At 36.1% G+C, this 23,922-nt stretch overlaps 1 protein-coding gene across 1 annotated transcript in view; it reads left to right on the top strand.

Annotated features, from left to right (window-relative positions):
• Positions 1-23,922, top strand: part of LOC150077913 (zinc metalloproteinase-disintegrin-like MTP8) — a 241,339-nt gene that overhangs the window by 190,957 nt on the left and 26,460 nt on the right. Inside the window, exons 9-12 of the mRNA XM_090385351.1 lie at positions 4,363-4,532; positions 14,695-14,779; positions 22,441-22,571; positions 23,225-23,393. Coding sequence (XP_090241477.1) covers positions 4,363-4,532; positions 14,695-14,779; positions 22,441-22,571; positions 23,225-23,393 — 555 coding nt within the window. The remainder of the gene's footprint in view (positions 1-4,362; positions 4,533-14,694; positions 14,780-22,440; positions 22,572-23,224; positions 23,394-23,922) is intronic.

Here is a 23,922-nt window from a genome sequence, read left to right as displayed (position 1 = left end):
AAAAACAGTAGTGCATTCATTTACCACTACTAATAAAGTAAACTGCAGCCATTATCAACCCACTGCAGGATCAAAGCCTCCTCAACAATTCATTGAGGGAAATAGACCATAATCTGCCATGCTGGTCCAGTGCAGGTTGGCAGATCGACTGTATTTAGTAGCCAGGGGCTTGAACCCCAGGCTACTCAAAGGACGTGTGCTACTGCACTCCCACTCCTGACCACTTGGCTGTGGAGGCCATTATTACCACTACTAATACTATACTTAAAATAGTGTATACACTGTAGACGATACTTGATATAAAGTCCACAGTAGGATCCAAAATCATATGATGACAAAAAGAACATTTGATGTGATACATGATTTACTCGACAAAGTCTATATACATAATATAAGATCAACAATGTAATTATTCTAAGATAATATGATACAGGAAGAACAATCCATTGGGATACTTAATATGATGTAAGATGTGAGAGAAAAATGTTAAAATACATTATGTAATATGTGGTTAAAGCTGGCATAATGTGACAAGTGATAAGAAGGGGAATTATTATATATGAAAAATATAATATAATTAACATAATCAGGGGTGTTCCTAGGGTATGTGGTGCCCGGGTGCAAATCGCAATTTGGCGCCCCCCCCCACTTAAAATTTTCTTCATATGTGTATGTAAGTTTCAGGTTTTCAGGTGCTTGGATGCAGTGCACCCCTTGCACCTTCAGGACGGCCTGTCCCTGAACATAATATGATATAATAACAACACAATATACAGACAATGTACATTTGGGAAGACTCTGTTGATAAAGTGGAGCCAGGTCAAAGTTACTGGTCAGTGACCATGTACATGTCTGATATGGTGTTTCAGCAACTGGAGCAGTAATCAAAAAATGTTTGAATAAAGAGTTGAGTTGATAAGGAGCTGTACTCATTCTGTAGCTTAACAAGATGGTTTGAAAAACAGTGAGCATAGCTTGAGTGGAGAAACAACTTGGAATATCTGGTCACTAAGCCTAGTGTTAGTGGGCAGATTCTTTTACAGATTAATTGAAGGTTCTAAGAATTGGTAAAGATGATACCAAGGTCTAGTCGTTCAATTTTTGAACTAAGGCTCAGAGTTGAAGAATGATTGATACTAACTAGAACAACACTAATCTGAGATTAGATCAGTGGGAACACCTAACTAGAAATAATACAAATCTTCTACATTTCTTGACTGCAAAACATTGGGGAGAGCTATTTAAAATAGTTAATAAACCAGATATCATTATCCAACAAGTTTTAGCAATTCAGTTGATTCACAAAGAAGGATATGGTGAATGGATATATGGATAATGGATTAAATGCCATTCAGAAAACATTACTCCATCTGTGATTTACACCAAAGAGTTAATAAATTTGTTATAGATTACCTTGTTCTAATAATGGGGTTGAGGTGCAAAGCAAATAAATAATATGGCCTAAAGCCTCTGTGAAAGTATTGATTGTGGACAATGGTTATTAAGGGTTTGCATTAGCTTTCTAAAGGGTCAGAGTAATTTTAGTGGTGCCTTCTTCAGCAGGTGTCTAATAAAAGAAGTGTGTCTGATTGGAGGCTGTGTTGGTGGGGTGGTTTGAATGTGTCATTAACTTTATCTTTTTTTCCATCCTGTGAACCACAAAAATTTTTACTTATTCTTGAAATCTTTCATTACTTTACCTTTTTCCAACCTTTTTCATTAGTTTTTGTGACAAACCCCTTGAGTAATAACAATTTTTGCAGTGAACCCCTTTGAACAGTTAATAAAATTTTTAAAGGGGTTCACTGCAAAAATTGTTATTACTCAAGGGGTTTGTCACAAAAACTGATGACAATATCATCTGAATTGCTGATATTGTCATCAGTTTGTAGTTAGGTACATAGTAATATTAAAATGCAATTCTTGAAATATAATAAAAAAATTAAAACCATTTTCCTGAAACTGATGAGACTTCTGAGCTTGTTTTGAAGAACATTACTTTAAAACTTGGCTGAACAGAAAAAAGAGAGAGAATGTAGTCTTAAGAAATTGGAAGGGAACTAAATTAATGATAATAAGTGTAGAACTAGGAATTGAAAAAGATGCCATTACCAAATTTTATCCATGAACCCTGTGGGTTTTCAAGCCACTGGTTGGGAAGCATTGCTGTAGAGGCTTTGTATAATTGTTCACTTCAATGATCAGATTGACTGTTTGCTGATCCAGTAAGAATCTTTTTTGGAGATGAGAATGGTTTTTAGTATTTAAATGTATATTGCTGAATAGCTACAAATATATTGTGTATGCAAGAAGGAATTAGCTATAAATTTTCATCTGAACTCATGTTTCAGTTAAAATACTGTTTGAGCCCATACACACACATTCAGAAAGACTGATTTTAAGTTTTTTGCCTCATAAGAATAATTTAAAATTTTTCTTTAATACATTTCTCAGTATTTTCTACATTGCCAGACTTGATTTTATTTGCCATGTTTTTTCATACTATAGTAAAAATGGCAGTGACAAGGCACTTATATTTTCTCTGGAGGCCTCATTTTAGAAAGGATATAGATCTGCTTGAATAGGTGCAGGGAAGGTCAATAAGATTGGTGAAGGGAATGAAAGGGTGGTCTTACCAAGATTGGTTGGTTGGTTTTGATTTTATTGGCGCATTAGCTACTAAGGCTATAATGCGCCAAGACCAGCTTTACCAAGAAGGGCATCAGTTCTATGAATTGCAGCATCTAGAGATTAGGCATCTGCAAGTTGATTTGACTGAGGTGTTTAAGGCTTTGAATGGATTGAGCAAGCTCAGTGCTGATGACATTCTTCCTCTTGCTCAGACTACACATGAGGGGAAGGGCAGGCATAAATTCAGATTGAGAAAGGGTGGTTGTGGGATATACGCACAGGTTTGCCTTCAGCCAGTGGGTAGTTGCTTGTTGGAAAACTTCCATCTGTTGTTGTGAAAATGAGTAGTTTGAATGAATTAAAGGCAGAACTAGACAAATTATTGGAGTGGAATGGACAAGTGATGTGGGAAGGCTTCTTTTTTTTTTTTAAGTTGATGCTTTATAAGCATGTTTTCTTCCATCATATGCCACTTTTAATACTAATACTATAAAAGGTAGAACAGTAGACTGGTCTGAATTTTGAAGTAAAAATAATTTATTGAAATAATTTCAATAAATTATCTTTACTTCACTGTATAAAGTAATTTATACACTGCCACTCTTTGGCCAGTATTTCAAAGAGTGGTATTGTTTTTACTTCAAAATTCATGCATTGTGTTCTACCTTTTATACTTCTTATTCATTTATATTTTAAAAGGTACATTTTTGGAGAAAGTGGCAGCTTGTGTTTGAAATATTGTGCAGTCACCACGCGTTAATATTTAAGAAATTCAATTTATGACAATTATTTTCTCATAGTGAGCCAATAGGGCAAAAAAAAAAAAAAAAAATCTGAGAATGTTGTATATTTTATTTGTCATTCTAAAGAAAGATTTTGGCAGACATATCTCTAAGATAGTTACAGATAAATCTTTAAAAATGAAATGGGATGATGTTACAATAAAAATTTTAAAATATTACTATAATTATGAACATGATATTCACTTTTAATAATATTTTACAGTGCCTGTTTTTATAGGCACTGTATGCTATTGATCAATAAAAAAAATTAAGAACTATTCATATGTAGGCATTATGACTTGTTATTTAAACTTGAAATAAAAAAAATAACTACAGTTGGGTACCCCAGGTTCAGCAGCCTTGTGGCCAGAGCAGAGTCAGTTTATGGAAGGTTGGACATTATGCACACACACACACACACACACACACACACACACACACACACACACACACACACACACACACACACACACACACACACAATTTGGCCTTGCATTAGCAACCCCCCCCATGTAGGAATGGACCGGTCTGCGATACTGATAAAGAACATTTTTGTTTCCTTCTCAGATTAGCCAGACTTGCAACAAAAAGGAAGAGAGCAATTTCTAATTAGCACATTTAATGTTGTCCATCATACAATGACCTATGATCCTATGGGCTTCCCATCATTGCTGTTTACTCTTTGTTCTTGTTCTTGTTTCTTTAGTCATGTGCGGATTTCACTGAGGGGTAATTGGCTGACTGTTCCAATAGAAATACATCTGATCTGGAATTTTTCTTTTAAACTCTTGCTGCATCAAATTGTTTTCTTTAATGCGTAGCAAGTGACATTCAGAATTTTAATTGCTAAGAAATATTTTTTAATATAAATTACTTTTTTTTATCACAGTTAAACTATTAAACCTTAATGGTAATGATAAATATGTAAAATGTATTTTAATTTACATAGCTGTATGCTCCACTGAATATCTTCATTGCCTTGGTTGGTGTAATTGTATGGTCCGAGCATGATGAAATTACACTGTCTCCAGATGGAGATGCCACCCTGACCAATTTTTTGCATTACCGTAGAGAACGTCTTGCGCAGGAACATCCAAATGACAATGCCCAGCTTATCACGTAAGTATGAGATTAGTAAACCAGTTCTTTGATTATTGCTTGTTTCCTATAAACTTTTTGTTTTGTGAATTTAAATGGAAAATAATAAATTCATGAAAAATATTTGGTCTTGTGACTTTATAAACTTTTAGACTTTTCATACCAACTAAGAAATACTGTTCAAGGCTTAGACCTCAATGGATGTCAGATAAACTAATGAGACTTTTGGCAGAGAAGAAAAATGCATGGGATGCATATAAATTATCAGGTGATAATGAGGTTTATGGTGGATATAAACTAGCCTGCAATCAAGTCACAAAGGAGGTTGGGAAAGCTAAGGGAGATTATGAGAAATTTTTGGTAAAAGATTTAAAGAAAAACAGCAAAGACTTCTTTACTTATGTAAATGCTAGAAGAAAGGAGATGAATCACATTGGTCCACTTGACATTAGTGGTTTAACTGTTGATGCTCCTGCTCAGGTTGCTGACAAACTGAATAGGTATTTTTCATTCACACATGAGGAATTCTTTAGGGAAGGAGGTGTTAGAAGTTTATCAAACTGGAAAAGGGAGTTAAATAATTTTCTAATAACTGAGAAGAAAGTGGAAAAGAAATTGTTGAAGCTAAACAAAAACAAGACACCTCTATCCAATTATATTAAAAGAGTCAGCAAAGAAGTAAAGAAAATTCTTAGTTGTAATTATGAGTGCACCTTTGGATTCAGGGGAGGTTCCTATGGATTGGAGATGTGCAAATATATCCCCAATTCTCAAAGGGGGTCAAGGGTGACATGAGTAGATATAGACCTGTTAGCTTAACTTCTGTTTCAGGGAAAACAATGGAGTCACTGATTAAAAAGTAATGCAGGAGTGCAGCTAAAATGCAATCACAAATCCATGCTATGACTACAGTTATATTGTAGTCACAGCATGGATTTGTTAAAGGGCAACCTTTTCGGTCCAATTTGATTGGTTATTATGAAGTGAGTAGTTTGAATAAATTCATGGAAGAACTAGGAAAACTATAAAACTTAGATGGAATGGACAAGTGATGGAGTTGTTTTTTTTTTCTTCTTTTGGCTGTTACCGTATAAGCTTGCTCTCTTGCGTCATTTGTCATTGCTACCACTAATACTAACTCTTTTTTCAGGTAAGTGCTGCTTAAAATTCTATAACTTAACTTTTTTTTTTTGAAACTGAATAGCTAAATTCCATAATTAAATTGCTGAAATGGCTTGGTTAACCTTTCAGCATAAATGATTTTGTGAATGGTTTGGAACAAACATATTTCCACCACTGTTTCCACCAAATATAGAATGTGAAAACTAATTTAGTTGTTCAAGAAGTATCTGGGAAAAGCTGAAATGTAAGAAACTGTGGTTAAACAGCAGAAATCTCTAATATCTAGATTATAATTTTTTTTTTTTTTTTTTTTTTGTGAATACTTTTGGTTAAAGTGATAAATCTTTTTGACATAATACAGGGTTATTGTAAAAGAATTGCATTATTTAAAAAATTAATATTTTCTGAAATAGAAGACATGTGATGATTGGATTTGTTATAAAATACTGAAAAACTTAGTAAGTTTGCTATATAAGGCTCAGTACACTTCACCATGGGGTACATTTATAGTTTTACCTGATATTCCATGTGATATTTGATTTCTATTCATATGTGGCACAGAAGTATGTCCAGAGTTATAGTTACCACAGTGGTTATGACTATCTCTCTCTCTCTCTCTCTCTCTCTCTCCCCCCCCCCTCCCTACCCCCATCTATTTCTGAATTATTATTTCTATTGATCTGGGTTAAATGGTATGATTAAAGTAATTACACTGCATATAAATAGTTTAAAAAGAGTTTTGGATGGACTTTATCATGATTTTATCTGCTATTCTCTTCTAACATAATTTGTGTATATAGTTTAACTGAGAGTTAAAAGTTCATATTGATTTCATTTAATATCAATTAAAGGAAGTGTGCACTTTTTTTTAAGAAACCAAAAGTTGTATTGCTAATAAAAAAAGGCCTGCAATAGTTTTTGGGGATCATAAGTCCTCTAATCATGTGCATGTTCATGGCTTTTGCCCTGAACTTAATTTGTTCAAAAATTACATTGCTTTTTCTCCGTCACAAATAGATTTTTTACAATACTCTTTTCTTAATATTTTTTTGGATGAAATATGCAGAAATGATTTTGCACTTTTTTTATTATAAGTTTAGTGACTAGTGGCTACTGATTTTTTCTAGTGTGATTACAAACACAGTATTTCTAGAAATATTGAGAATACACGTCACACAGTAGACTGCTAGGTGACATCATTTTCTGTACTGTTTTAGTTTTTATAGAAAAATCCAAGTAGCACTGTTTATGTTTGTAAATTTTTTAATGCAGTAAGGGAACAAAAGATTGGAAATAAACCTGGCATGCTTGTTACATTTATGGCAACCCTGTTGTGAAAAAAAAAAGTGAAGGAAAAGCATTTCAGAATTTGTGAAAAAAGGTATATTATGCTTATTTCAGAATGAAACTTAAGTGACTAAGATAAACCATGAACTTCACACAAAGTTTGCCATACATGTATTGGGCTATTAAGAAAATTGAGTCAAAATAAGAAAAAGTCTCTGCTTTTTGCTATTCCCAAGATCTGGCATGAATCAAAAAATTGCAGAGAGGTTTATAGTTTTTGCTTATCTGAAGTACAAAGTACAAGGCTTTGACACTAAAAATAGAAAGAACATTTTGTATCTAAATCCTCTAATGCACATGGATGTGATCATAAAATAAAATTTTTTTTTTTTTTTCTTTTTCCAAATTTGTGGAAAATCACTATATGATATGAAAAAACAGATATTAATTTTGAATTTGATATAGTGGACTTAGGAAAGGTAATGTATTATAACAGAAACTCCCATTCAGAAGTTTCAATTTGTAGGCCTATGTAATGAGTTGTTAAACGTTAAGGTTTCTAAATGCAGCTCATCCTGCTATAATGCCCTTTCTTACTCCCAGTTTCAAGTTACATGCATATTTATTTGACACTTTGTCCACCATTATGTGCATGAAAATTTAAAGTTACATGCACAAAATCTATGTGCTACTCTGTTACACTCTTTCTTACTATCATTTCAGTTTGTGGTTGTTGTGAACATATGTTGCATATTTTGATTTGTTATATATTTTGTTATATATATTTGTGTATAAAAATGTATATACAGTTCTTATATATACATATTGTAGTAGTAGTGGCATGTGATGCAAGAAAGCATGTGTATGAGTTTATGCATCATCACCAAAAAAAAAAAAAAAAAACACACCATTCCCTCCAAATGCCTGTCCAGTTCCTCCTTAAATTTATTCAACCTATCAACTTCCAGAATGACAGATGGAAGTTTGTTCCAGCAATTAACCACCTGCTGGCTAAAGGCAAATTTTCGCACATCTATTCTACATCTGTCTTTTCTTAATTTGAATTTATGCCTCCTTAGGTTCGTAATCTGAACAAGTGGAAGGATCCCATCAGAATTCAGCGTGCTCAACCCTTTCAAGGCCTTATATACCTCAATCAGATCACCGCGCAGGTGCCTAGTCTCCAGCCACTGCAATTTGCAGAATTTAAGCCTCTCTTGGTAAGAGGATCCCTTCATTTCCCTCACCAATCTTGTTGCCCTTCTCTGTACACGCTCAAGTAAATCTACATCCTTCCTAAAATGAGGCCTCCAGACCTGTATGCAGTACTCAAGGCATGGCCTGACCATTGCCTTATACAGAGGGACAATCACCTCCTTTTCCCTGCTAGCAAAATTCCTATATATCATTGACAAAACCCCATGACCTGCCCTGACAGCCTGTCTACATTGCTCAGAAAACTTCATATCTGCCTGCACAATTACTCCCAGATCTTTTTCATTTTCTACCACCTTAAGTGTAGTACCACACAGTTGGTACGTTTCTCTGGGATTACTTCTACCCATATGCAGTACTTTGCATTTCTCAAGGTTAAACTTCAGTTGCCACTTCTTAGCCCATCTGCCCAAATTATCTAGATCCTGTTGCAGTAGCACACTGCCATTACTGTCATTAACAACCCTATTAATGACATTGTTACTATCTATACTGTAAACAATGATTGATAAAAGAAGTGTTTCAAAAAAATGGAAAGCATTAAATTATTGAAATAAAAATGGAAGTTTTAAAGTTTTTGCAGAAATGGTTTTCAACGCGGATCTGGATGTTAGCATTAGCAATAGTAGAGACGTGTGATGCAAGAAAGCAAACTTATGCAGCATCAGCCAAAAAAACACTCCCGTTTCACACCTCTGTTCGTTCAAAATACCTGCCCAGTTGAGCCTTAAATTTATTTAGGCTATCAACTTCCACAACAAGGGATGGAAGTCTGTTTCACTAACCAATTGCCCGCTGGCTAAAGGCAAATTTCCGCACATCTATCCTACATCTGTCTTTCCTCAATTTGAATTTATGCCCTCTCAGGTGACTATTCTGAGCAAGAGGAAGAATCTCATCAGCATTGAGCATGTTTAAACCATTCAAGGCTTTATACACCTCTATCAGATCACCTTGCCAGTGCCTAGTCTTCAGACACTGTAATTTGCAAAACTTAAGCAATTCTTCTTAAGAGCAACCCTTTGTTCCATTCACTAATCTTGTTGCCCTTCTCTGTACTCGTTCCAGCAGTTCTACATCCTTTTTGAAATGAGGCCTCCAGACCTGTATACAGTACTCAAGGTGTGGCCTGACCATTGCCTTATACAAGGGAATAATCAGCTCCTTATCCCTGCTAGAAAAATTCCTGTATATCATTGACAAGACACCATGAGCTACTCTTGCAGCCTGTCTGCACTGCTCAGAAAATTTCATATCTGCCTCCACAATTACCCCCAGGTCCTTTTCGTTCTCTACCACTGTCAGTGTAGATACCACAGAGTTGATACTTTACTCTAGGGTTACTGTTTCCCATATGTAGTTGTTGTTATTTGGTTTTTAGGAGCATTAGCAACTAAGGCCATATTGCTCCGGGATATGCGGTGGTCATTCCCTGACCTTTCCGCATCCTCCGTATTTGGTGGTGACGGGCTCGAACTCTGGTCTAATCAAGAATCATGTGCTATGCACTGCTGCTCCTTCCCAACTGGCTACGGAGGCGCCTCCCATATGTAGTACTTTACTTTTGTCAATGTTAAATTTCATTTGCTACCTCTCAGCTCATCTGCTCAACCTTTCCAGATCCTGTTGCAGCAGCATACTGTCAGTAGTGTCCTTAACAACCCTGCCAACCTTTGTATCATCTGCAAACTTGGACATTAAGCTTGATATACCATCATCAATATTATTTATAAATACAGAAAACAACAATGGACCCAACACTGAACCCTGAGGGACTCCACTAATAACATTAGTCCACGACGAGCGGTGTCCATTGATTACCACTCGCTGTCTTCTCCACCTCAACCATCCCTTTATCCATAGCAGCAATTTGCCTCCAATGCCACACTGCTCCAATTTGTGCAGCAGTCTTCCCTGTGCAATAGTATCAGAAGCCTTTCTAAGATCCAAATATATAATATCAAAGTTAATCCCTGCATCCAGTTCTTTTGTGACTGCATCATAGTATCCAATTAAATTGGTCAGGCAAGACTTTCTCTTACACAAAACCATGCTGTGTCCGAGCTATTACTGAAGTCTTGTCTAGATGATCCTGCAGTGCTTCTTTACCAGTGCCTCCATTAATTTTTCCTGGAACAGAAGTTAAACTCACAGGTCTATAATTACTTGTGTCAACCTTTGATCCTCCTTTGTGAATTGGGTCACATTTGCACAACTCCAGTCTATGGGTACATCCCCTGAGTCCAGAGAAGCTCTCATAATTGGTGGCTAAGGTTTGCTTACTTCGTTTGTTGCCTCCTTTAATATAACTGGATAGATCCCATCCACCCGGTGTGCCTTTCTTGTGTTTATCTTCAACAATTTCTCCTCCACTTTACTCTCAGTTATTACAAAATCATCTAGCTCACTGCCAGAGTTTACTTCACCTCTGGCATTCCCCTTCCTGAATAACTCCTCATGTGTGAGTGTAGATGCAAAATACTCGTTTAGATTGTTAGCCACCTGAGCAGGATCCTCAACTGTTGAACCATCAATATCCAATGGGCCAATCTGATTCATCCCTTTCCTTCTTGAGTTTAAATAGGTAAAGAACTCTTTTCTGTTTTTCTTTGCATCCTTTGCCAAGGATTTTTCGTAGTCTGCCTTTGCCTGCCTAATCTCCTTTGTGACTTGGTTACAGACCAACTTACATCTATCATAGGCTTCCATGTCACCCATTAATTTGTATGTATCCCATGCATTTTTCTTCTCTGCCACATGTCTCATTAGTTCATCTTACAACCATTTAGGCCTAAACCTTGAACAATATTTCTTAGTTGGTATGTAAAGCCTGGTAGCCTCCAAGATTAGTTCCTTGAATGCTTCCCATTTTGAGTTTGCTGTTGGTAACATCATCAGTTGGTCCCACTGTATAGAATTTAAATACTGTTTCAGACCATCATAGTCGCCTTTACGAAAACAAAAACCCTTCCCTTTACCTCTGATGGTAGTTACCTCTTTCAGTAAATCCCACTTCAGCACACTGTGATCACTGCCACCTAGTGGTTCATTTATCTGCAGATTCTTAATGCACGAAGAATCACTACTGATAATCAGATCAAGATTATTGCTCCCTCTTGTTGCCTCACGAACATGCTGATGTAGAAAACAATCATCCAATAAATCCACAAAAGCCTTGCTAGTGTGCGAGTGACCAACCGACAAATTCCAGTCAATATCTGGGAAATTAAAATCCCCCATTATAAGACTCTGATTTACTGGCCCACTCTATTTCCCTGTACAATATCTTATTATACTCATCAGAGTCATTAGGCCTATAGCACACTCCTACTCTCAATTTTGATTTCCCTATGCTTATGTCACACCAAACTGACTCGACACTGCCCTGTCCATCGATGTCGACTGGCTTCACTTCCTTGGACTTTGTGTTTCTTAACTAATAGCATAACCCCCTCCTCCCCTCCTGTCCTGTCTATCCTTTCTATACACATTGTATTCCCCAAATTCCAGTTCCGCATTCCTTATATCTGTGTGACACCACGTCACTGATATCCCAACAATATCTGCCTTTGATGTTTTGAGCAATACCTCAAATTCATCAAATTTATTTACCAAACTCCTAGCATTGGTGTACACGCAGGTGTACATGCACCTGTTTCTATTCTTGGCTACCCTAACACAACCCATGTGTTTACTTGTACCGCAATGACTCCCACCAGTCTCTGAAATATCCTGCATCTTGTTTTTCAGGCTTCTGCTCATTTCAATAGAAGCAGTGCAAGAATCACTTCCACCTCTGCCAGTGGCTACTGTTAATCTATTAGTCCTTGTATCCCCCCCCAACTAGCAGTTTTCCGACCCACCTAACTCTGCCTCGACAGCATCAGCAAATATTCTTGCACCCTTTCTATTTAAGTGTATCCCATCCCTGTAGAAGCAATCTCTCCTGTTAACAAGTACAAAGGGTACTAGGAAAGTTTTGCAATACAGCTTTGTTTATTTAATTTTTTCAAAGTAATTTCCTCTACATTCAATACACCTCTCCATCCTCCGAAACCAATATTTAAACCAGTTCTGCCAAGTTTCACTAGGGAGTAAAGCACACTCGTTGTCCCAAGCCCGTAGAAGGTCCTCATCACTGGAAAACCGCCTCCCTTTTAGCTTCATTTTCACATGCGGGAACAGTGCAAAGTCGCAGGGAGCAAGGTCTGGACTGTAGGGAGGGTGCTCGAGAAGTTTCAGTCCTGTCGTGGTCAAATATTCGGTGCAGGCTTTGGCCCGGTGAGCTAGAGCATTATCGTGATGGAGGTACCAGGTGTCCATTCTTGACTTTGGCCGCAGGTTCTTCATAGATCCAATGACTTTACGCAGGCATTGTTAAGTATACCACTTAGCTGTGACTGTCTTCTGCGTGTCCAAAACGACACGTTCCACAATTCCACTCGATTTGAAAAATACAGCTATCATTTTCTTCTTTACAGATCGGGATTTTCTGACAATTACGGGTGTGTCGTCATCATCAAAGACCCAAACTTTGTTTTGAGCCTTGGTCGGCAGATCGTAATAGTACAGCCAAGTCTCGTCACCTGTCACGATGTTGTTCACATACCGAGATTGTCCCTTATCAAACTTTTTTAACATCTCCCGGCACCAAGTCACACGTCGTGTCATCTGCTCTTCAGTCAGTTGATGCGGCACCCAGAGAGAACAAAGTTTCTTCACGTGCTAATGATCTTGCAGAATCGAACGAATTGCTGGTGCATTTAGGCCCAAAGTATCCTCTATCTGTTGGTAGGTCACTCGCCTGTTTTCGTCAAGCATTTTCCTCAGAGCAGTAACGTTTTCCTCCGTAACTGACGCTCGTGGCCTTCCCGGCCACTCAGCCACTCAGAATCCTCCAGAGTGAAATTTCCCCTTTGGAATTCTCTATACCACCTGAATATCGTTGTACGATGTGGACAGTCATCATCTAGTGCAAGAGTCATTTCTTCTAAGCACTGGTCTATGGTTAAACCACGCACGAAATTATACCGCAAAACTGTCCTTATCTCATTTCGTGACCACGATGCCATCGCAAGCACTTTACACTCTCACTACTAATGAATAACTGAGCCCATCGACTTGGCGCGGCGGCTACTATGCACGTATGAACATGTCTCAACATGCAGCAACAAGCAGCTTCCTGTGATTCATTGTTGCGTCATATTGCAAAACTTTCCTAGTACCCTTTGTACAGTCCAGGCTGAAAAAAATTCTACCCCTTGAGCCTTGCACAATCCCTCCAGGGCCGAATTGATCGAAAAGGCTCTCATCATATACTCCCTCCTATCGTGTCTGGGCAGAATTGCAGACACTTTCAAATTCAACCCTAATTCACGGCTTTTTTTCAACAGTGACCTGCACTTGCTAAGTAATTCCGCCGGTCTCCTACTCTTAATATCATTAGTGCCAACGTGTACAACTATATCACCTTTTGTGCCCTTAAAAGATGATATCCGCTCTACAACGTCATCAACCTTTGCCCCTGGCAGACATACCCTGGTCCTATTCCACCTATCCTTTTTGCAAAGCATGTTCCCCGCTTCCCTGACAATAGAGTCACCAACAACTACTAGTTCCTGTGGGACCATCGCATTCTGCCTAGGGGACTGCCTCTGTGTTGCCTGATGACCAAGTGCAAGCTCTGGCGTTGATATGGGCGGCTGAGAGCTTGATGGGCCCCTCAATTTATTTCCTTCGAGGGCATCCACCCTGTCCTTCAAGCTCTCATAAAGGCCCATAGCAACACTGAGTTGTCGCCTGATTTCCTTGCACTCCTTACATCGTGCACACACAAAGACATCCCCCTTGTCAGTATCATGACCCGTACCCGACTGCTCCGCAAACATCAAGCAAACAGTGCATTTTAAAAGACTGTGATTCAGAGGGCAACTGCCCCCCCCTCAGTTCTCCCCTGAACCACAGCACTCCCATTAGCTTGAGCCTTTTGCTTTGCTGCTCTGGTCTGAGTCGGCGCCTCCGTAGCCAGGTGGGAAGGAGCAGCAGTGCGTAGCACACGCTTCTTGATTAGACCGGGGTTCGAGCCCGTCACCACCAAATATGGAGGATGCGGAAAGGTCAGGGAATGACCACCGCATATCCCGGAGCAATATGGCCTTAGTTGCTAATGCTCCTATAAACCCAAATAACAACAACAACAACTGGTCTGAGTCATGATTCCGATTTAATTCAGTAAAATTTCAAAACAAAATTAAATCCTTAAGTTATATCCCAAAACACTTATAACGCTATATTTATTTATTAATATATATTATAGCATAATATATATTAATAAAAATAAGTTTGAAAATTGTGTAAGTAATGACAATTTATTGCTTTTATGGAACTTATCCCCTGACTGTTATATGAAAATGTGTATGCCATAGTGTGCATTTCTGCTATGCGCCATCATGCTTTTTGGCAGAATGAGCTGTATTGTATTGTAGAAACTGTATACCTAAAAATGCCATATTTGTTTAAATGATTTACAAATAATCCTTTAAAATTACTCTTACTGTAGTGCCATGACTTTTGATGGAGGTGTGGTTGGAAAAGCTTTAAAGGGACCTATTTGTACTTATGAATATTCAGGAGGAGTTAATATGGCAAGTGTTTAAGCTTTTGAATATTTAATAAGTTCTTTAGAAAATTTTCCTTGTAAATGAAGTGAGTTTCTAGTTCAGGAATCGGCAATCCTAACAATATGAGACAGTGGGTTGCAGGCAATGTTATATTTAATGACACCGTGATTACTTTTTGTTTTTGTTTGCCCTAAACAGTGCTGAAATATATTATCTCAGTAACGTATAAATTAAAACTGCATTTGGCCAAATATGTATATGATTTATCAATGTGTGACCAAATCAGTGAGACTTTGGGAAAACTAACTTTTTTATGAACTTTTGAGAATATCACATACTTGTGGTTTATACTGTACTGTATTATATTCTATTATACTATGCTGGAGCCACATATTTCTTCCTATCATGCTTTTATATGCTGTTTTTTGCAGTCAAGTAGCCATTTCTTGCTACTAACTACATTCTGCAAAATGGTGCATCATCATTTGGGATATTCTTGCATTCCCCATATTGTATTGTGATGTCATTTGTCACACAGTGAACTGCCATTGAGTCCATACAATGCGCTGCACCCTTTGCTCACCACCTTGTGTAACCTTTTACAGTTCTGTTGATGGGAGTTGGTTTGACCTGTTTGACACCATTCCTTGTACACGCTAACCACAGTGGGCTGTGAACAATCGACAAGACATGCTGCTTCCAATATAGAAGCACCCAGAGGCGTAGATAGGTTTTCGGCGCCCTTGGAAAATTCGTGGCTACGTACCTTTTTTCGATAATTGTTAAAATCATAATAATAAGTAAAGTCTGACCTCTGTTTAACAAACTTCTTTATAGCGAATTTTTCTATTTATAGATAAATGTTTTCTTTTTACCGATTTTTTTTTTTAGAATTTGCTAAATAGAATTTTATTCTTTACCAAATTTTTTTATTTCTTTTTTTAAATGAAAATTTTCCCTATAACGACTATTACAAGACTTAACTGGGTACACATTGTTCGCACTCATGGCCTTCAAGCAAGCAATAGTGCTGTTGCTACGTCCAAATTAAGAGATAAAGAGATTACCATCTGTAACTCAGTGGGATCTGTAAAACCTATCCCACTACTTTCTGGTATCCATAGCCAGTGGGTAGACCAAGGTGTATTAAACATTCAGACAATAGGCTCTGGTCAACCTTCTATTGTAAGCACCCTGTTAGAGATTTAGAAGAGAGTGATTTTCCTTTATCCCAACAAGCGGTCATCTGTTTTTTTGTGGAAGTGAATCATCCAAACGTTGCCTTATATTTCCCCTGTTTACATGGTCACCGTACTGAATAGTCGAATGTCTGAGTACTCTGATATTGGACAGTTTAAAAAAAAAAAAAAATCAAGAACTAGTGGCAATATTGATGATAAGTGGAAGAAAATGAGGGCAACAAAGATATTAAACACATGAAATGTTGGCAACTTTTGAAATTTTGTTGAGGCCTTCAGTGTGGAGAAAATTATCCTGAACATAAAACAAATACGAACATTTTTTAATGATCAATGTACAATAAATCCAGTGTACAACAAAAGATAGCCAAATATTTCCCAAAATAATTCCTAAGTAGTGAGCGCATGTATGAATGAAAAAAATCATTTCTTAATATGCATTATTAACAAATTAATTGTTTTAAAATGTTAGAAAATTTATTTATTCCACTTGTTTCTGATTGTATCATATTTTTTAATTGTTGAAAAGGTCATATTTCTTTATATCGAAATTTCTGTTTAATGAATTTTGATCATTGTTTTATTGAGTTGAAACGTAAACAATATCATTGGTTATATGTGTATACATATATAATGTAAAACAAATAAACTTCTCTTATTTAATAACAAAATAATACTGAAGAAATACTTCTAGAGGAAGAAATACTTCCTCTAGAAGTATTTCTAGTATTGAAATACTAGAAATTGAAAGGAGACATAGATGTGATGTGTGCTCTTGTCCTGATGTTGATCTCAAATAATTCACTAAAACTCCTTTCCACAGTGCCTACTGTTGTTGGCACTGTAAGGAATATTTTAAGAGCTCTTTCAATATTTGGATAGGTTTCTTGCAACTCCCATTTAGCCAATATATTCAAATATCTATGTGATATATTGTACAGGGAATTTTGTTTTCTAATATTTAAATTATTTAATGTTTAAAGCATTTTAATTTCAATTTTAAATTGGTCTTGATTAAATTCAAGGTAATTTTTTTGACAATAAAATAGCTTTAATTTCTAAATCCTCACTTGTCATTGAATGGAATGCTTCGCCAGTCAAAAAATGAAAGCCTCTGCTATCATTTTTAGAGATTCAAATCTTTCATTTAACTGCTTTATAATGGAATCAATTATTAAAAAACAAGAAATTTTTATTCCATCGAAGTTCGACGATTCATCTTCAGCATACACATCTGACATTTTCTTTCATTTTGCCTTCCTCTTTTCAACTCGTACTATTTTAATTTTTTTGCAAGTTTCCTTGATTTCAGTAAAAACATTATAAATTTCATTATTCTTAGATCTTTAAAATAATCTACAAGTCCTATAATTAATATGGATGATCGATAAATATCGTGATATATATATATATTTTTTTTTGCAGTGATATGTTGACTCTGTTTATCCTTTCCAGTATCAAATTCCACAGGCTTAAACTTGTAACTACTCATTTGACGGAGCAATGATTTGGCAAGAGATGATGTGTTACCAAGTAAATAATCATCTTTCATTTGGTCTAATATTAAAATAATTTCTTCGAGTTGTCCATATATGGCATGTATGGCATTTACTTTTGAACACCATCTTGTATCTATGTCTCTTCAGGCTGATTTTTATGACAATGATAGTTTTTCCCATCTGCTAGAGGACGAAGAGAAGAAATTATACAATGACTGTATAGTTCCGAAAATTGTGACACCTGCATTAATGTTGGCTGCATGTACGCCTACCAAATTAAGATTATGTGCACAACATGCAATATACCAAGCAAGAGAATTCTTCTTTTGGAATATAGCTTGGACACCTTTGTACTTTCCCAGCATATTGGCACCATTGTCGTAGCCTTGACCACGAATATTTTCAATTAATAATAGGCCATCTTGAATTAGTTTTTCCTTAATTTCTGATGCAATTCCCCCTCTCCCATTTTTTTTCTGTTGTGTTTATGAAAGTAATGACCTTTCTTCAATTGTATATTTATGGTCTGAAAATTTTACATACCTAATAATTTCCGTTAATTGGTCTTTGTGTGATACATCTGGAGTGCTATCAAATATTATACTATAATATTTAGCCATTTCGATTTCTTTTATTATTTCACTTCATACTTTTGTTGCTAACAAATTAATAAATTCATTCTGAATTTCTGGAGATAAATAATTAGTGTGGTGTTTAATATGCAATTCCAGAGCATTTTTCATTCCAACATGAAATTGACTGACAAATTTTATCAAGTTTAAAAATACGCCAAAATTTTTTTCTTCAGTATTAATATATATATATACAGTAAACCCCCGCTATTCGCGGGGGTTACGTTCCTGAGAAATGTCGCGAATACCGAAAACGCGAATACTGAGTTATGGCTTCCATAGTAATAAAGGGGTTCCGTTCCAAAGTATGAAATATATAAGAAAAACTAGTCTAAAATTTTGCCTATGTACATAGACAGTACATAGTGAAATGTAAGCATATGGCATCGAAATGAAAATAAGAAACAATTTAATATTAAATGTAATATTTATTAGAAATTTCAAACAAATCTCTCAAACCAGCGCCTTTGCTAGCAAAAAAACTTATCCCGCCTGTGCTATCACCAGTTTCGCTAAAGTGTTGATAAAGGAGTTTTGCCTTTTCACGAATGATGTGTGAACTTAACGGAATTTTATTTTGAGTTCGGTCTTCTATCCACAGATTTAAAGCCTTTTCCCTTTTTTCTAATTTAACATCACGAGTTACAGAGCAAATTTTTGAAGCAATTAGCGCGTTTTCACGGACACTACGGCGAATTTTTTCTTCCGATTTTTTGATTGATCCGTTGACTCATTGATTTTATAATGTTTTGCCACTGACGAGACACTTTCACCATTAGAAATTTTATCTAATAACTCAATTTTATTCGCTAATGTCATCACCTTCTTTGATATTTTCACATTTCTCTTGTTATTCGTAGCCATATTTTTGTAGGGGTTAGAAAGAACTTGTCCACAATAAAGTCACTTTGTTCCGTTAACACACTCGAAAAAGTCTGTTTTACACTGCAAAACGGTATATGTATTTATCATTTTTTAAGATATCAATTTATAAATTGATAAATTTATTCAATTTATAAGCATATAAATTAAAAGCAAACGACGAAACCTTCCATGACAAGCGCATAACACATACCGAACAAGGATTAGCGAGAAACATCCACGCTCGCGATTTTGTCACCCCTCTTCCCCCACCCACTGAGCGCTGTTTTGACCGGAAAAGATCATTTTAGCCATGCCCATGTTTTTTTATGGCGGAAAATATTCACGGCGCATTAAAATTCACATTTTTTAGGTTTCATTTTATATTAAATCGGCGATCGCGAATACAGATACCGCGAATAGCGGGGGTTTACTGTATATTTTTTTTTTTAATGTAAACCCCAAACACGAGAGGTATTAGAACCTATAGTACTTAGTACCGTGCTTGAGTTGGAGGTTGAGAAGACGAAAGAAGATATTTGTTGACATTGGATTTGAACTTCTGTAGACTGTAATTTTCAGGAAATACGTATGAAGGAAGGTTGTTCCAGGAAATTGCAGTTGTATGAATAAAAGAGGAAGATGAAAAGTTGGTTCTGTGAGTTTGAAGTTGGACAGTAAATGGATGTTGGCTGCACTTGTTCAGACTGTTTTGAAAGAGAGAGAGAGAGAGAGAGAGCGGGAATTATAGAAGCCAATTGAGAAGAACAGTGCCCATGGAAATATCTGTAGAAGAGGCATGCAGCAGAAATGGTACATCTGTGAGACAGCGAGTGGAGAGGAGAGACTCTGTTAGAGATGAATCATTAATTAACCTAACTGCGCTCTTCTGAATGGAATCAAGAAGCCTGAGAGAGGTTTTGGGGGCGCCACCCCAGATGTGGGAACAATATTCCACGGTAGGGCAGATTTGCCATTTATACAGAGTGAGCAGCTGTTTGGAAGAAAAGTAACGCCGAGAGCGAAAGAGAAAACCAAGTTTTTTAGATGCAGAGGAAGCAATATTTGTAATGTGCTTGTGCCAAGAGAGATTAGAAGTCAGGGTAATCCTCAAAAGAGATATATCATTTTGCTTAAAATCAGAGTGTCACCAAAAATAAGCATAGGAGCAGAAGAATCCTTTTTGCGAGATATAAGACAAGACTGAGTTTTAGAAGGGTTAAAATCAACTAAGTTGTCTTTGCCCCACTGGAGAATTACCTGAAGATCAGCATTTAAGGAATTGGTAGCAGATTTTCGAGAAGTTGAAGCTGATTGAGCAGGGCAAAGTTTCTCAAAATGGAAAGTAGAATGCAATGTTCTATCATTGGCAAAACTATGGATAGGATTTCCAGTCAATGGAAGAAGGTCATTAATATACGAGAGGAAAAGAGTGAGGGAAAGAACTGAACCTTGGGGGACACCAGCATTGGTGGAGAAGTTAGAAGACAGAGAGCCGTCTACCATCACCCTCAGTGAGAGATCAGAGAGAAAACTGGATAACCAATTACAAAAAACAAACAGTTGGCAAACCATAAGATGGAAGCTTGTTTAGAAGGCCTTTATGCCAAACACGATTGAAAGCCTTTAGATGTCAATCAACTACTTGAGTTTCACTGAACCTTTCCATTGAATTAGTCCATAAATGGGTAACATAAGCCAGAATATCACCAGTGGATCGACACTGACAGAATCCATACTGGCGATCGTTGATCAGACGGAAGGTTTCTAGGTAGTTTAAGAGTTGGCGGTTGATTTCTCCATTACTTCAGAAAGAGTAGAAGTAATTGCAATGGGACAATAATTGGATGGGAGGGATTTGTCACCCTTTTTAGGAACTGGCTGGATATAAGCAAATTTCCAAGCAGAAGGAAAAATACCTTTGGAATAAGAAAGTGAAAAAAGGCGGTAAAGAATAGGAGTAAGTTCAGGAGCACAGGTTTTGAGAACAAGTGGAGAAATACCATCGGCACCTGTTGCTTTCTTAGCAACAAGATTCGTCAAAATCCTTCTGACTTTCTTTTGACGGAAGACCACAAGAGGCATTAAATGGAGCGTGTTGGGAATGGTGGGAGGTGTTTTACCAAGATCATTAATACATGAGCTGGAAGAAAAATGGGATGCTAGTAAATATGAAATTTTCTGACAGCGCAGACAAGCTGCAAGAGTAGCTAATGGTGTCTTGTCAATGATTTACCAAGATCATTAATACATGAGCTGGAAGAAAAATGGGATGCTAGCAAATATGAAATTTTCTGGCAGTGCAGACAAGCTGCAAGAGTAGCTAATGGTGTCTTGTCAATGATTTACAGGAATTTTGCTAGTAGGGATAATAAGATTGTCCCCTTGTATAAGGCAATGGTCAGGCCACACCTTGAGTACTGCATACAGGTATGGAGGCCTCATTTTAGGAAGGGTGTAGAGCTGCTGGAACAAGTACAGAGAAGTGCAACAAGATTGGTGAATGGAACAAAGGGTTGCTGTTACCAATAAAGGCTTAAGTTCTGCAAATTGCAGCGTCTGGAGACTAGGCACCTGCGAGGTGTCTCTAATTGGGGGTGTATGAGGCCTTGAATGGTTTGAGCAAGCTCAATTGGGATTCTTCCTCTTGCTTAGATTACTCACCTGAGGGGACATTAAATTCAAATTGAGGAAAGTCGATTGTAGAATAGATGTGCGGAAATTTGCATTTAGCCAGCGGGTTGTTGATAGTTAGTACAAACTTCCATCTGTTGTAGTAGAGGTCAACAACTGAAATAAGTTGAAGGGCCAGAACTAGACAAGCATTTGGAGTGAATGGATGGGTGAAATTATTTTTTTTAATTTTTTTGTTTCTGGCTGAAGCTGTGTAAAACTGCTTTCTTGCATCATATGCAAGATGTACAGGAAACAAACAAAAAAAAAAAAAAGTGTACTTTTGAGGCAGAAGTCTAAATTGATTCCCCTGCCCTTCTGGAATCTTTATATGTTCCCCCTAGGGTAAGGATCCCTCACAGGTAAGGATCAGGGGCCAAAGCATAAAGCATTTCTCTATTCTTTGCTCACATGATTGCATCTAATAACCATGCACAAGCAAGCTATATATTCACTCACTATATCTCTGCCTTGTTTAGAGTTTTACATAAAAATAGATGTGCAGCAAGGATGAGATTGTAAGCCCTCTTTCAATAAATAATGGGCTGTACAGTTTCATTTATTATCAATTTCAATTAATTTGTATTCCTTGTGTGGAAAAAAAAAAAAAAGTGTTTTTTGATTTTTTAATAAAAATCATAGTGTGCTTCACTACATCATTAGATTCCATGTTTACACTTGAATTGATAATTTGGTTATATTCTTTAAAAGTATCCCTTTTGTCTTAAGTAGTTTTGATGATAGTGTATTGAGGTCTTAAGGTAATATGTTTTGTGAATCAATAATTTGGTATATTTAATAAACTCTTTTATATTTTTCAGGACCACAGCCAGGTAGTCGGTTTAGTAGCCACAACAGTTGCTCATGAATTAGGACATAATTTTGGTATGGAACATGATACAGATGACTGCCAGTGTCCAGATGATAAATGTATCATGGCTCCTTCATCAAGGTAAACCAGATTTAACAACTGCTGTCTGACTTTTCATCATATAAAAACTGAGAGATAAAGAAACAAACTACTGTAATTTTAGAATCAGTTAAATTGAATAATAAAGTCACTGTGTTTAATAATATTAACCTTGCCAGATTTTAGTTTATTATTACATTCAAAGTTTATACCACCATTATCAAACTCAGCACTATAAGGATCAAAATCACTTTTGCTAAGTGGTGTGCCATGGCAACAGTAAAAAATTTAAATGATATCTAATGTTCATATTAATAGAAATTAAGTAATTTCTATTAATATCTTATCTTTATCTTATTGAGATATTCATGCATCATCATGTCACTTGGTTCATTCTGTGGTTTATAAACTCCATGGAAGAACTTATTAAATTTCTGAAATCATGTCTTTTCTTTTTTGCAATTTATTGAAATTTTGCATTTATTTCATTTTATAAAATAGTATAATTTTTTTTTTTTTTTTTTTTTACTATTCTGAGAAGAAAGTAATCGTGTTTTAACTTTTTTTTATGTTTAGATGTGTATTTTAATTCATCTTTATACTCTAATATTTTGATTAAAATATTAATACTATTCAGCATTTAATATAAAATATTAATGAATCAGCATTTTTTTTTTTTTTTTTTTTAATTCCAGCAACACTAGTCCTCGCCACTGGTCATCGTGTTCTCTGGAATATCTGCATTTGGCTTACGAGCAGGGTATGGACTACTGTCTTAGAAATCGTCCATCACATATCATTGGTCCAGTATGTGGTAATGGATTCTTGGAAGATGGGGAAGAATGTGATTGTGGCCTCAGAGAGGTATATATTCACTGTAAAATGTGTTTTTTACTGTATCTTTTTCTTTTGTATTTTTAATTTTTTTTCACTTTTTTTCACTTTTTTAAGAGTTCATACCAACATACCATTTAAATGATAATTTGCATTCTGCTCATTCGCATTTTGGAAATTTGAGAAATTTTTCATTTTACATGCAAAATATTTGATTTCCATACTTTATTTTATATTTATTTATTTTAATGAAAATTCCAAACATGTATAGGTTAAAGATTGAGATGACAGAAGATACTTGTTAACATTATTATGTGACTTTGATCTTATTTTCACATTTTATTTTAGTTTAGTGATCTTACCACATCATATAATATCATAATTTTATCAGCACAGTTTTTCATTATAAGATGAAATTTTTTTAATTTGCTTTCATTGCATTAAGCATTCATTCCTACTAATTAGTTTTCATTGTAAGTAGGGCCATCTGTATATTACATTATGCTTATGGAGGGAAAGCTAAGACTCTATGATGAGTTCTAATATGGAGGTGAGGATC

Source organism: Mastigoproctus giganteus, chromosome 11 (genome assembly GCF_048544385.1).
Source record: "Mastigoproctus giganteus isolate SK-2022 chromosome 11, ASM4854438v1, whole genome shotgun sequence".
In the NCBI taxonomy this organism is placed as follows: Eukaryota; Metazoa; Arthropoda; class Arachnida; order Uropygi; family Thelyphonidae; genus Mastigoproctus; species Mastigoproctus giganteus.
Note: the sequence above shows the minus strand (reverse complement) of the source record. Positions and strands in the feature narration are given on the sequence as shown.